This window comes from Odontomachus brunneus, unplaced genomic scaffold, assembly GCF_010583005.1.
Source record: "Odontomachus brunneus isolate Ranch 3 - 2012 unplaced genomic scaffold, Obru_v1 Obru_scaffold_003, whole genome shotgun sequence".
In the NCBI taxonomy this organism is placed as follows: Eukaryota; Metazoa; Arthropoda; class Insecta; order Hymenoptera; family Formicidae; genus Odontomachus; species Odontomachus brunneus.
The window spans coordinates 3064773-3080872 of NW_022639453.1; the positions used below are offsets into that span (position 1 = coordinate 3064773).

General features: G+C 33.3%; 1 protein-coding gene across 1 annotated transcript in view; it reads right to left on the bottom strand.

The window, feature by feature from the left end:
- Nucleotides 1-3554: 3554 nt before the first annotated feature.
- The window catches only part of LOC116843649 (lipopolysaccharide-induced tumor necrosis factor-alpha factor homolog), a 16520-nt gene continuing 3974 nt past the window's right edge, over nucleotides 3555-16100 (bottom strand). The window contains exons 2-4 of the mRNA XM_032814227.1: nucleotides 15008-15169; nucleotides 9394-9661; nucleotides 3555-7264 (exon numbers count right to left, since the gene is read on the bottom strand). Of these exons, the coding sequence (XP_032670118.1) occupies nucleotides 7162-7264; nucleotides 9394-9661; nucleotides 15008-15164 (528 nt within the window). The 5' untranslated portion in view covers nucleotides 15165-15169 and the 3' untranslated portion in view covers nucleotides 3555-7161. The remainder of the gene's footprint in view (nucleotides 7265-9393; nucleotides 9662-15007; nucleotides 15170-16100) is intronic.

Sequence of the window (16100 nt, forward strand, 5' to 3'; positions counted from 1 at the left end):
TGTCTTGTCGTGACGACGGTTAGGCCGGGACTAAGCAGTAATACTTGGTCTGTTCTTTTCAGCTGCACTGCTGAACTGATGCAATAAGTTAGAGTAAGAAAAAATATACTTGTCTCACTTTAACTTATTGCACCAGTTCAGCAGTGCAGCTGAAAAGAACATACCAACTGTCAGCACATTTCAGAAGACAACCTATATATAAGCTTATTGGTAGTTACCGATACGAAGATAGCGAGAACAAGACATAAAAGTCAATTTCTGTATTTTTGAGATTCTATAGGATGGTATTTCTCAATCGACAAAGAATTGCTCGAACTGCCTTAATATAACATTAAACTTTAATATTGACCTAATACTGTTTGGAAGAAGCAAGATTTACTCTACGTAATTGCACTACGAAAGCACTTTAGAAAGTTTAATAAAAACTAGGAAGAAGGAGACTGAGAAACGAAACTCCTCGAATTCATCTGTAATTTACCGTACACACATCGTTGTAGGTGCCCCAACATTAACTAGATCGAAGGTTATACGATTTTCAGCCTTACACTTACTATAATACTTGAGACCGAAAATTGTATAAGTAACTCTTATAATTGTATAAATCTGATTATAATGATAGAGTTATGATGGTGTCAATTATAACAATTTCAATTTTATATTAAACTTTATACGCATAAAGCCAAAAATCCTATAACTCTCGATCTAGGGAATATTCGAGTATCTATGATATTGTGCGTACATTGCTGTAAATGTTGAATATTGGCAAACTGCCGAATGTTCTTTGTTCTGCTATCTAAGGTTGCATTTCGATACTCATTACCAGAACTAAAAATCTATACGTAACCTAACGTAATCTAAATTAATTAATCAAATGATGTCACGCAAGATGAAAATAAGAGCAACATTCTCGTCGACATTCAGCTATTCGCACGAGTTACTGCGTATTTTGTAATATGAAACTAACAATCAATAAATGCATACATCACGATTGCTGACGTTCTTTACGACATAAGAGAAGTTCGCATTTCTACAAGTTTATCTCTATTATATCTCCGTAGAAATATTTGCAGTCTTAACATATAAATTGATAAAAATATACATTAAACAATAAAATTGTAGACTTAGTTCTCATGATATTTGTCGTGTGATATTTAAATAGGAAAGAATATATTACTATACACAGAGTAGCCCACTGAAAACGAAACAGGCGTGTTTTTGTTATTTAACTTCCCATACAAAATCTCTTGGAGACGTCCCAGAGATGTCCTGAAAACGTTCTCAGGACGTATTCTGGACGTCTCCTGGATATCTTTGTTAGAGTTAATTTGTTCGAAAAACGTTCGGATACGTCAATTATATTTGCAAAGAGGACATGTTAATTAGCTATTGCCGTTCATCGAACTTTAATCTCATAGGAAAGGTTAATTTCCTAAAAATTTTAGACGTTTTTTTCATTTTTACCGAGCTACTCTGTGTATGTGCGTGTGTGAATGTGTATGTATGTATACAAAATGTCCAATTTTAATGCAGTTGGATATCTCAGAAATTAAGAAATATATAAAAAAAGAAATATATAAAAAATAGTAAGATATCGAGGAGGAAAAAAGATAGTAAAATTTTTTTACTTTGAAAAAATCTTCTCAAAACCCTGTCAAAGTCAACTCTAATCTTTAAATAGAGTTGTACGGTTTTATGAATTTAAATCGATTCCTTATTTTGCATACAAAAGTATTTGGATAAAATCGTCGAACAATGAATACTTCCAGAGATATTTCATATTTTATTCTGTTACTTCATATTTTATTCTGTTACTTTTCAATACAAGATATGAAATATCTCGTAAACTATCTTCATTTTTCAACCACTTCATTTAAAAACTTTTGTACGTAAAATGAAAAGAAAAATCGATCGTTTAGAACAAGATAAAACAGTTCCTGTAAGTGAAATCTGGACTGTGTTGAATTCTAATCTGATGAAAATGTACAGACTGACTGAGAACCTCACTGTGAATGAACAACTATTCCCACATAACAGAAGAAGAACTAGATTTACCCAGTACAATCAGTCGAAGCCAGCAAAATATAGCATAACAATATGATCGATACAGAATATTACTATTCATTTTCTGACCAAATTTACACAAGTAAATCTGCATTTGGGCGAGAAACAAACCGAGGGAATGCATTGTAAAACATTTAACTGCACCGTCCAAAGACATAATATTATAAATAGCTTTGAATAAGTTCTTCACAAATCTACATTTAGAGAATCTTCTATCTTGAAATTTGATTTGTTGGGATTTTAAAGCAAAACAAAAAATATATTCCCGAAGAAATGACAACAAATTCACGAGAAGTGTTTTCATCATTATTTGACTATCGTGAAAATATAACAATATGTTCTCATGTATCGAAAAAGAACAAGACAATTTTAGTATTATTTACGATTCACCATGACGACTTCAAATTCTGGACTAAAGAAAAAACTTGAAATGATATATTTCTACGATAAAACAAAGTCTATTATCGATATTATGAATAAATTGCTTGAACGATACAGTGTATGGAGACGTACTAACAGATGGCTACTTGTATTTTTCACAGCATAATCGATATTGCTGCTCTTGCAGCATATATTATTTATAATAAAAATAATTATATGCAAAAAACGAACAGATCAACGTCGAATGTTTCTATGACAATTGGGAGAATTATGTGGTGACAATCGAAGATCGATCTTTAAGTACACAAATAACGAATAATTAGGAATCAGAAGCATACTCAATAAATCTATTACCGTTACTGATAACGCCTGCACTTCTAATTCAGTACCATTAGTAGCAACTCCACACGATACAACTGGACAAAAAATAATAATGCTTGCAACGTTTGTCGTGTGCAACTCCCCACAAAAGAAAAAGAAAATCTAGAAAATCATGCTACTATTGCACATATAGGTTCCGCACCTATGTGCCGAATATTAAAAAATGTTTACATTAAATAAAGATTATTCCAAACTGTAATGACTTTTTCTTTTATACTTTTATAATTAATCATAGTAAAATATATAGTAATATAATATATTTTTTAATTTTTTTATTTACTTAAACCTTAATTTTTTCGATAAAATTAGCTTTCATTTTTGTTTCGAGTGAGAAAGAAAAGGTTACGCGGGTAATCTGGATATTGAATAGAGACAAAGCACCTTTTGTGCCGATGTTATCAACTTTTATTAAACATGTAAAAAAGATAGGAACATAAATAGATTCAAAATTATTTAAATAATGGGGATCTGACCGAGGAAGACAATTATTTTTTTCAAAATATAACTTTTTTCAACTTAAATTCGAAAAAAGATACTCGGGTACCCAGATATTGACATAAAAGTTAAAAAACTAGAATTGACTTTGACAGGGCTTTTCAAGGTTATTACAAGCTCAAAAATAAATATTACTATATTTTTCTCCCCTCGATATCCTATAACTTTTAATCGAAACACTATTTTATATCTTTCTTAACTCTTTAAGCATAATTTTTTGCATAATTCATGGAACATTCTAGTAACTTTTTTTAATGAAATATTGTCAAAAACACTCTAAATAATACATTTATAAGGTTTCAACTGCCCGATCCTAAGTCCCTATTGGTACCAGTAATACTTAAAGGATTAATTCCTAAAATATATTCAGGCTGCATTGACTATAATAGGACACTATATATGCACCCACACACACACGCACGCACCACGCGCGCGCGCACACACACACACATGTATGTATGTATGTATGTGTGTACACACACACACACACACACACACACACACACACACACACACACACACACATATAATCTTTTTTCTTGCAATTGGAAAAAAGAATTAAATTATAAAAACAATTATTAAAATTTAGTTTTGTATGTGTTTGTATATGGAAGGTATTAACAATTATTCCCGAGTATAAGAACAATCTGTGGATAAAACAGAAACATAGGATATTGTAGAAATTTACTTAAAAGCATTGCTCTAACAAACAAGAATAGCACCTTATTTGGAAAAAAGATATGTGAGAACTGAGAGGGGAAAACATGAGAAACTTAAAAATTAACGTGGAAATGCATACTTGTTGCAGTAATCGACGTGAAATTTTTCAACTTTATATAGGAATGTAGGATGTCAGTCATATCTTAAATATTTGTTATAGGCGATGGAAGGAAGGAAGGTCGCCAGAATTTCCTAAGAGTACGAGGACGGGATAAGATGAAAAAATGCAGAACCTGCATACAAGAAAATTCGCCAATATAACGCGACGAGACGATATTACCTATAGATATTAAAATTTAAATAGCGTAAACTAGTTTCGACTCAGTGCACAGTGGATCTAAACACATGAAAGTGGACATGGTAAAATATCTTGAAAAATATTCATTTTTTAATTATCATAGCTCAATATTTTTTTACGCGAAATAACCTAAGGACTTGATTTAGGTTAAAAAATATACAATTCAATTAAATAAATCGAAGTTGATCTTAAAATAATCTTGAAAGGTCAATTTTGATGTCATAATATTATCATCTTATGTCTTTCTCAGAATGTTATAGGTTTCATTTCAACAATTTTTACTTAACACTTATTATTTATGAGTTATTGAACTCTTAATCTTTCCATTGCCTATATTGTGTATTACATATTAATTGTGTAGTCTATATTAAATGAGGATAAATGCTTATTTCGATTATGTAATAATGTCATTTGAAATATGGTGGTTATTTTTTCGAATATAGAAAATTAATATGAAAATTTTGATTTCATTTTAATACTTTTATATACAAAACGCTCTGAGAAGAATCAATTTCTATTAAAACACTAAACAATTCCATTTAAAAAACTGAACTTGAAATAATTTTGAAGAAAACATTTTAATGTCATAATATTATTATAACTTGTGTTCTTCTTGCGATTTTACAACTTTCACTTCAATTGTTTTTCTGTAACACCTGCTATTTAAAAATTACTGAACTATAAACGCACATTTTTTTACCTTCCTTACAAAACTCCTTTATTTCATGAAAAAGTAGCTGAAGAAAACTGAAAGTTGTGAATCTGTGTAATAAAAAGTCTATTTAACGATGTAAAATCAATAGAAACTTTGCATTTCCCAGCCATTGTTTTAATGACAATACAAAGTACGTATACGAGGCTAATTTCTATATTCGAAAAAATGACAGCCATATTTTAAATTTGTTTGTTGCATTGTTACATGGTCGAGATAAGCATTTTTCCTCATTCAAAAATTGTAGTATGCAAGTACATGCGTGTATAAGAATATACATAGTATGAGCTACGGGAGAATTAAGAGCTCACTAACTCATAAATAGTAAGTGTTAAGAAAAAATTGTTAAAATAAAAGCTGTAATATTCCGACAGAGATATAAGATGATATTATTATGGCATTAAAATTGTCCTTTCAAGATTATTTCAAAATCAATTTTGATTTCTTTAATTGAATTATATATATATTTTGTTTTAATATAAATCAATTCCTTTGGTTATTCTACATAAAAAAAAGTATTGGGCTATGATCATCGAAAAATGAATATTTTTCAAGATATTTCATCATGTCCGCTTCACTTTCATATGTCCCGATTCACTATGTGTCAACATTACATTATTCAAAACTACCTTCACGATATCGGATTTGGGGTTTAAACGCAAATCAGATCGAATTGCAGTCGCGCCGTTAACAAAACAACGCTGCAAAACGGATCTTCCTCAAAGATCTCTTTTCTGCTGCTTTCAGTGCTTATCAATAGTCGTTTTGATAGTATCATATGCACCATTCTATGAACAGTGACATTATAGATAAACCAAGAATAACTTACGCGCTTTCAATATTCTAGATAAAGTTTGCAAATCCCTGCATCGTACGCAAAAATATATTTCGTTTGCGATAATACGCCTACGCATACGCTATGTACTTAGCTCGCGGAGAGGCACAGATATACACGCGCTCCCAAATACCAAACTCTATTTCATCAAGATTCTTATATTTTCCGCGTAAAGCCTATCACGTATTCTCCGCGAATTCTGTATTTTATAGTACAAAAATAAAAATACACGAGAGTAATATTTTTCGACACGGATTTGACACTTTTCGTTGCTCATGTATCACTTCTTATATTACCTGCTACTTTATCCATAATCATAAATAATGGATTTTTCGAAAAGAAATCATCAAAACAATGTAATAAACTATACTCATTTAAAGTGCACATCAAATTATACACGTGCAGAGGATCGACAGTTTACAAAAATGTCACAAGATAGTTTACAAAAGTGTTTACAAGAATGTCTCATCTCGAGACACAAAAATATCAATTCAAATTAAATTTTTTTTAAAATCGCTATTTTAGCATAGAGCAACAAAAGTGCCGGACATCTCACACGTCTAGATTTTTATGGTAAAATTATACACACGTACGACTCTTATTTACCATACTTTGAAGATTTTCCTAAGGAATGCTAAGAATAGAACTCTTATATGATATACTAGACTAATACTAATGCTCACGAAGCCCAAGTAAGATGGTATCCGGTCATATTTCAGAAAAGCGAAGAGTGTTCACTATCGTATAGAAAACAGTGTGACAGCCAATAAAATTTTCTTATAAAAACGCTATACAAATTTCAATCATCTACTCAAATTATTTGATGAAAACGAACGGGATAAACTTTTTTGAAAATATACGAAAATATAAATTTCCTTGGCAAAATATAGCGGCGATATTTACAATCTCTACCACTCCTTACTTTACAATTTTCATGTAAATGAATAGTCTAATATATGATATGAAAGTTTGTGATTAGTGTTTGGAACCATTGTCTTTCATATGACATGTAGCTTACATACTATTTCGTTCAATGCGCTAAATCAATTAGAACCTTCGATAATCTTGTCACTTTTTATGTATCGCAAGATAACTTTTTCAAGAGACTGAAGAGTCGGACATAATATAATATAAATTTACGTCTTCACTGACCCTATCTTTTTGCTGCCTTTAATGTGCGATAACCGAAGGATATCGAATATTGATTTACGAAATAATACATAGCATCGTACTATGTGCAAGGCGAAAATTTATGTGTATACACATGTAGTCTTGAAATCAACCTTTCCACGTGCCGATATAACTCTTGCAGTTCGGACAAAAGTGATGAACGCTCATAAAGGAGCTCATGCAATATGGCAGACAAGAACAGAGGCAACATCTGAAACAAAAAGAGAAATATCATCGATTTTTTAATTATACAGGGTGTTAGTTAAATATGTTGCTATACTCAACAAAGTGATTCTTTGGTTTATTTGAAGTAAAAAAGTTCATACAAACATGTGTTCTAAACGGCTTAGTTTCCGAAATAAAAGTTTAAACGTGTAGTAATAATCTGTTTCGTTTAGAACAGCTTCCTCTAGTACTGGTGTTCTAACTGTCATAGGCTTTCCAAGATCAACAGTTCCTTACAAAAAAACCCTTTTCTCGAAAATAGCGGTAAATATTTGCAAATGTTTTACGACATAGTAAATTGCATTGGGGATATCTTTCTGCATAAATACTTGCCTCACGTGAGTTGCCATTTGCAAGACCGTAGGCAAAGTGTATATCAGCCATTTCAAAATTTGTAAACTTAGGCATGAAACCGATTTTGATGGACTGAAACAATTCGGCCCGAAAACGTATGCACAAGCTAACCGACCCGCAGCAACATCAGAACTGAAGTCTATTTTTGATTTTATGACTTTAACTTTGACACTTTGTTTACGATCGTACGAATGGTAACTCACGTGAAGACTGGTGTGAACTTAGCACCCAAGTTAAAAAAAATAAAAAAATTTTTATACTATAGGTTTGTACCTCGTTTGTACCCGTTTGTACCACAAATTGTTTCGTTTGTACCTAAAGGGTTAAAAGTTATAGAGGTGCAAAAAAATCGCCACCCCTAACATTAAGATATTTAAAAACGGCCAACGCCATTCGAAAGAGCATCGTTTGTACCCGTTTGTACCACAAATTGTTTCGTTTGTACCTAAAGGGTTAAAAGTTATAGAGGTGCAAAAAAATCGCCACCCCTAACATTAAGATATTTAAAAACGGCCAACGCCATTCGAAAGAGCATCGTTTGTACCCGTTTGTACCTCCTTTCAAATCGTTTGTACTTCAAAGGAAAAATGGTGGAAGTACCTCTTGAGCGTATTTTGAAAAGACTGTACCTCGGGTTGCTTTGAGGTACAAACGATTTAAAAGGAGGTACAAACGGGTACAAACGGTGCTCTTTCGAATGGCGTTGGCCGTTTTCAGAAAGTTTGAAAAATGGAGGAAGTACCTCTTGAGCGTATTTTAAAAAGACTGTACTTCCGGCTCCTTTGAGGTACAAACGGATACAAACGATGCTCTTTCGAATGGCGTTGGCCGTTTTCAGAAAGTTTGAAAAATGGAGGAAGTACCTCTTGAGCGTATTTTAAAAAGACTGTACTTCCGGCTCCTTTGAGGTACAAACGGATACAAACGATGCTCTTTCGAATGGCGTTGGCCGTTTTCAGAAAGTTTGAAAAATGGAGGAAGTACCTCTTGAGCGTATTTTAAAAAGACTGTACTTCCGGCTCCTTTGAGGTACAAACGGATACAAACGATGCTCTTTCGAATGGCGTTGGCCGTTTTTAGATATCTTTAAAATTGTAAAATTTGTGGTGTTTTACATTTCCCGGATATAAAACAATATTGTACTTCCGGTTCCTTTGAGGTACAAACGATTTGAAAGGGGGTACAAACGGGTACAAACAATGCTCTTTCGAATGGCGTCGGCCGTTTTTAAATATCTTAATGTTGGGCGCTGGCGATTTTTTTGCACCTCTATAACTTTTTAACCCTTTAGGTACAAACGAAACAATTTGTGGTACAAACGGGTACAAATGAGGTACAAACCTATAGTATAAACATTTTTTTATTTTTTTTAACTTGGGCGCTAAGTTCACATCGGTCACGTGAAGCAAGGCATATTTATGCAGAAAGATATCTCCAACGCAATTTACCGTTTCGTCAAACATTTGCGAATCTTCATCTGTATTTCGGAAACTAAGCCGTTTAGGATACATGTTTATATAAACTTTTTTACTTGAAATAAAAGATCGCTCTGTTGAGTATGGCAACATACTTAATTAACATCCTAAGTACATAGATGAAAACTGCTAAGAGACGATCACATATTTTCTTGATAAGAAGAAAACGTAGTAATCTAATAAATACGTATGTTGAGATAATGATCAGCCGAAAAGAATCAATACTTTTAACGACAAACATAAAAATGTAATGTAAACATAATAATAAAACGGAGTTGCTTCTCACCCGAGTAAACAGAGCACAATGCAACATATATGAGCGCTCCGCTGGTGATCCGATATTGTGGTGGATTTGATATCAGCGAGACACGATGGACAAGTCATTTTCACGGAGTTTGGGCCTAGGGCCAACGCTACGTGTTGATGAATGACTCGGACTTCCGGCTGTCGTCCCGAGCTCGGTTCGGGATTGAAACGCGGCTGTGGCATTGATTGACTCGTACCCGGGTACACTGACGTGGTAGGCATTGTTGTTTGATTCGGTGGCTGATTATCTGAAATCACATACAATCATACGAGGATTGTTTGATAAGTCCGTGCAAAAATAAAGAAAACATAATTTTTTGGGACAAACATTTTTTTTATTTTTCAACATAATCTTCTTTGAGGTCTATACACTTAGTCCAATGACGCTCGAATTTTTTTTATCTCGTTCATATAGTATAATTTGTCTAACTTTTCAAAATAGGCAATTATTTTGGCAATCACTTCATTATTTGATGAAAATCTCTTTCCTGCAAGCCATTTTTTCATGTTTGGAAACAGATAGTAGTCCGAGAGAGCCAAATCTGGACAGTAGGGGGCATGCGAAAGGACTTCGCAGCGTAAATCGAACAATTTTGCGATCACAATTGTGAGAGAAGAGTGAGTTGGTACTGGTTATAAAAAGGGGAGCGATGCATTTGGACACGTTGCAAATGGACACGAAACTTTACACACGGTTCAATTAGACACAGTTACTTTTGGACACGCGAAAATACGTCTGATGAAGATGGTACCACATTTAAAAAAAAATCAATTTATTATCATAGTTCTGATCGCACCCTAATGAGTTCTAGAGTTCTAGATAACATTTAGAAATAATTCCGGCGAAATGAAGTAAAAAAACCAATTTTGAAGTTTTGGGGTGCTAAATTCACAAAATGAGATCAGAAAAATGACCGTAACTTTTTAACGATTGCACCAAATAAATTTCATCATTAGAGTTTTTTATAGAACTCTTGTAGTGTTATCCAAAACTCCGGTCAGAATTATTCGCTGGAATTATTAAAAAAAATTTCACCCTTTCAGGGCTTAGAAATGTTCACGAAACCGAATCTTCGAACGGCTAAAACTTCTCTCTCATTGGTTTTAGCTGAAAGATTCATAAATATAAACAGAACTCTTCGGGGTGCTACCAGAACTCCGATCAGAATGCTGGAATTATTTAAAAAAATTTCACTCTTTCAGGATTTAGAAATTTTTACGAAAGCGAATATTCGAACAACTAGAACTTCTCTCTCATTGGTTGTAGTTCGAAGATTCATAAAGATAATCGATAGAATTCCTTGAAGTGCTAGCAGAACTCCGGTCGGAACGCTGGAATTATTTAAAAAAATTTCACCTTTTCAGGATTTAAAAATTTTCACAAAATGAGATCAGAAAAATGACTTTTTTAGAAAAGTAACTTTTTAACGGCTGCATCAAATGGATTTCATCATTAGAGTTTTTTATAGAACTCTTGTGGTGCTATTCAGAACTCCCGTTAAAACGCCGGAAATACGAAAAAAAATTTTACTCCTATGGGACTTAGCAATTTCCACGAAACCGAATCTGAACGGCTAGAACTTCTCTCTCATTGGTTGTAGCTCGAAGATTCATAAAGATAATCGATAGAACTCATCAGGGTGCTACTAGAACTCCAGTCGGAGCGCTGGAATTATTAAAAAAAATGTTACCACCAGGTGCTCACAAAAAAAATAATCTAATTTTTTATAATTTTGCCAACAAATTTTTCCCAGCGTGTTATTTGTGTTTTAGTGCTAATTATGATAGTCCTCTTTCTCCCCAAATTATTCTATCGATTGTCCTCCTAACTCTAAACGTTACAGTCGACAGAAATAATTTATAGCGTTTTGAATTTTCAAAATGGTGAAGTTAGCCCAGTTAAAAATGATCTATACAATATTTGTTCACTTTTATCTGCCCTACTTATATTTTTCTTCTTGGATGTCTTATGCTGGACACCTTGTATATAATCTAATATTTAATAATAAATGAGTATATTCATTATAGCCCACTCAAGAGTTCTAACATTTTCACTTTCTTTTTCATAAAGTTACGTTGGTCACAGGAGCGAGCATACCATTATAAGGTCATGGCTATAAGGCATTATAAGGCAGGGCTAACTTCACCATTCTGAAAATTCAAAACGCTATAAATTATTTCTGTCAACTTTAACGTTTAGAGTTAGGAGGACAATCGATAGAATAATGAGAAAGAAGACTATCAGAACTAGCACTAAAACACAAATAACATACTGAAAAAAATTTTGTTGGCAAAATTTAAAAAAATTAAGTCGTTTTCTAAGCACCTGATGGTAACATTTTTTTTAATAATTCCAGCGTTCCGACTGGAGTTCTGATAGCACCCCGATGAGTTCTATCGATTATCTTTATGAATCTCCGAGCTAAAACCAATGAGAGAGAAATTCTAGGCGTTCAAAGATTCGGTTTCGTGAAAATTTCTAAATCCTGAAAGGGTGAAATTTTTTTAAATAATTCCAGCGTTCTGATCAGCGATCTGATCTGGTAACACCTCAAAGAGTTCTGTTTATATTTATGAATCTTTCAGCTAAAACCAATGAGAAAGAAGTTCTAGCCGTTCGAAGATTCGGTTTCGTGAAAATTTCTAAATCCTGAAAGGGTGAAATTTTTTTAAATAATTCCAGCGTTCTGATCAGCGATCTGATCTGGTAACACCTCAAAGAGTTCTGTTTATATTTATGAATCTTTCAGCTAAAACCAATGAGAAAGAAGTTCTAGCCGTTCGAAGATTCGGTTTCGTGAAAATTTCTAAATCCTGAAAGGGTGAAATTTTTTTAAATAATTCCAGCGTTCTGATCAGCGATCTGATCTGGTAACACCTCAAAGAGTTCTGTTTATATTTATGAATCTTTCAGCTAAAACCAATGAGAAAGAAGTTCTAGCCGTTCGAAGATTCGGTTTCGTGAAAATTTCTAAATCCTGAAAGGGTGAAATTTTTTTAATAATTCCAGCAAATAATTCTGACCGGAGTTTTGGATAGCACCACAAGAGTTCTATAAAAAACTCTAATGATAAAATTCATTTGGTACAATCGTTAAAAAGTTACGGTCATTTTTCTGATCTCATTTTGTGAACTTAGGACCCCAAAACTTCAAAATTGATTTGTTTACTTCATTTCGCCGGAACTATTTCTAAATGTTATTTAGAACTCATTGGGGTGCGATCAGAACTATGATAATAAATTGATTTTTTTTAAATGTGGTGCCATCTTCATAGACGTGAGAAAATTGCACACTGTTCAATTGCCTATCGTTCGTTTGGACACCATTTAATTACCCATCATTCATTTAAACACGAAGATGCACACAGTTCAATTGCCCACCGTTTATTTGGACACAGAAAGTTGTACACCGTTCAATTATCCACCGTGCTTAAGCTCAAAAAGATTACTACCCGCTGCGGTGCGAGAGGTCTGAGGGGCGAAACCCCCCTGGTTAGAGACATGGCTAGAGATACCTTTTTATTAATATTTCGGAAACTATAGGAAATGTGCAAGTGGCTACGGAGCATATACATCTCACTGTTTGTTGTCGATGTGACAGTTTTCCTAACCTTAACAGTGGTTAATTGAACGGTGTCTAAATAAACGGTGTGCATATTTCTGTGTCCAAATGAACGGTGCGCAACTGTCCGTGTCCAAACGAACAGTGGGCAATTGAACAGTGTCCAAATGAACGGTGGGAAAATGAACGATGTCCAAACAAACGGTGGGCAATTGAACAATGTACAATTGAACGATGGGCATTTTCTCGCGTATCCAAAAGCAACTGTGTCTAATTGAACCGTGTGTAAAGTTTCGTGTCCATTTGCAACATGTCCAATTGTACTGTGTCTAAATGAAGGCCACTCGTGAAAAAGAATCTTCTTTTCGTCAAGTGTGGTCGTTTTTCCTTTATTTCATTATTTAAACGATCTAGCAAAGACATATAATACACTACGGTAATTGTATTGTCCTTCTTCAAGAAGTCTATGAAGATTATGCCACGAGCATCTCAAAAGATGGTGGCCATAACCTTTCCTGCTGAAGGAACGGTTTTCGCTTCCTTTGGTATAGATTCCCCGCTTGCAACCCATTGTTTAAACTGTTCCTTGGTTCCAGGCTGGCAGTAATGAATCCATGTTTTATCTACTGTTACGAAACGACGTAAAAATTCCTCTTGATTCCGTTGAAATAGCTTCAAGCTGTCTTTGCAACAGTTCACACGTCGACGCTTGTGATTCAGTGTGAGCAAACGCAGCACCCATCTTGCGGATAGTTTCCTCATATGTAAATGTTCATGCAAAATATTATGTACGCGGTCATTTGAAATGCTCTTAGTAATTTCATATATTTTCACTCTTCTATCATTCATCACCATATCATGGATTTTTTCAATAATTTCTGGAGTAGTGACTTCAACAGGGCGTCCAGAATGTTCAGCGTTACTTGTGTTCATATGGCCACTTCGAAAGTTACTAAACCATTTATAATCCGTTCTAATCAAAGATACAGATTCGCCATAATATTTATCAAGCTTAGCTTTGGTTTCCTGAGTCGTTTTGTTTTTCAAAAAGCACTTAATGTTTAATAATGTTTAGCAATTAATGTTTAGCAATTAATGTTTAATAATGTTTAATTACTATTCGAAATTCTTTCTCATCCATTTTTCACAAATCATGGCACTTGATCGATTCAAATGAACGCCAAACACAGAGTAATAGATTTATCTGACTGAAACTTGATGTGTGATCTTCTAACAGTTGGCAGCAACTAAATATAACTTCGATATGTACTAGCTACGATGGCGCTATGTTGTAGACTTTACACGGATTACAAATAGCCCTCATATACAATCATTATGCATACCGCGTATATGCAAGTTCATGAGATGTTACACGCATGTGACCTCTCGTAACTATAAAGCATTTTATCCATTTTGGGTTCTTCGCGAGTAGTAATAAATCGTATACTGATTGATAGAGAAATGAGAGATGTCCAAAGATTTACCCAAGTCAGTAACAACAGATGATAAGTACTTCATGTTGGTATTTTAAAGTAGTTTACGTTACCTGTTACCACCGTCATTTCAGTGCCCTGAATGTCGCGAAATTAAGTTAAAAAAAATGCTATTTAGCATATTTCTTCAACATTTTCAAGAAATATATCTCGGAACAGTCGATCTAGAATATCGTGTCTATGTAACATTTTAATCCTCTAACAATAATCTTTCATTTTAGCTTAGCCCCATTACTAGTCACGAGAATTCCAGAATTAAAGAATGGATAAAGTTCTTTGCGTATCGACGTATTGACAGAGTCAATACGTCAACGTTTCGTTATGCAAAAAACCGTGTATAATTTCGTTGATATAAAAAAATATTATTTATTACAAAAGTTGTTATATAGAACACAGTATATAATATTATGGTACATTTTAAAAATGCAAGCTTCCAAAAAGATCATTTATTCTACAAATCGAACAGTACCGATTTGCAGATAGCGTAATTGTATCCTACTGGATATCAAAGTGTTAAGAGACACATATATCTCACGTACATGGCATTGGCATCGGCATTGCCGCACCTCCTATAGGATACGGCGGGTTAGCGACCGATGGTTGCATAGGCACTGCTCCTGTATTAGCTATAGCTTCTTCGTAAGACGGCGGAGCCGTGGGTAGAGGAGCAGAGGGTTGTACGAAGCCTTTCTCCATTTTTCCTGAAAAGAAAGAAAAAAAAATGGTTTCAAACGACTGTAATGTTCCGGATTCAGTATGCCGATAACAATTATCGTATAAAAATTACTGTTTTCCGACTAAATAAATATGTCGCTCGCTTGCGCGTCTTACGTTGATGATAAATTACAATACAATCGAGAATTTCTCAAACACAGATAATGAACATTTTATTTGCCATACTGTTTAGTTTACATTTCCACTAAAAAGTCACGTGAGCAGACTCAGATGTAAATTTATCGTGATTTTATCAGCGAAAAACTTAACTATTGCCAAGTGTCAAGGTTACTTGTAATTTTCCTATACTACGCATAATCAGGTACGTCTCTCTTTCTTGCATACTAAGCTCTTCGTCAACTGTAAATAAAATCGGTAGCTAGAAGCGGAATTCTTAATTAAGTCGAAACGCGTTTGTCGAATCACTTTCGAAACTGTTCCATATTCGAATTTTTACATTTTCTGTTTAAAAACACTTAACAACAGCAGAACTCGAATGATAAATTTATCAATCCGTTACGAACAAGAATGATCGATAACATAACACCGCAATGTTTATATAAAGATATATTACCCGTATAATTCCTGCAAAAGATCACTAAAAATGAGAGAGATATGTTAATATTTATATTTTACGTATAAAAAAACATATAGTATATGTGCAGTTAAATAACAACATATTTTTATTTTAATATCATATTTTGTAGGCTATTTACTTTATTTTATATTGTTTTTTTATAATCTATTCATAATACAATCGATAAAAAATTTTAGACGCGAATTAATCTTAGTAAATATGCAGAAATCCTCTGATTTTAATATATGTATAAATATATATAAATAAATATATACATATATATATATATATATATATAAATATATACATATATATATATATATATATATATATATATATAT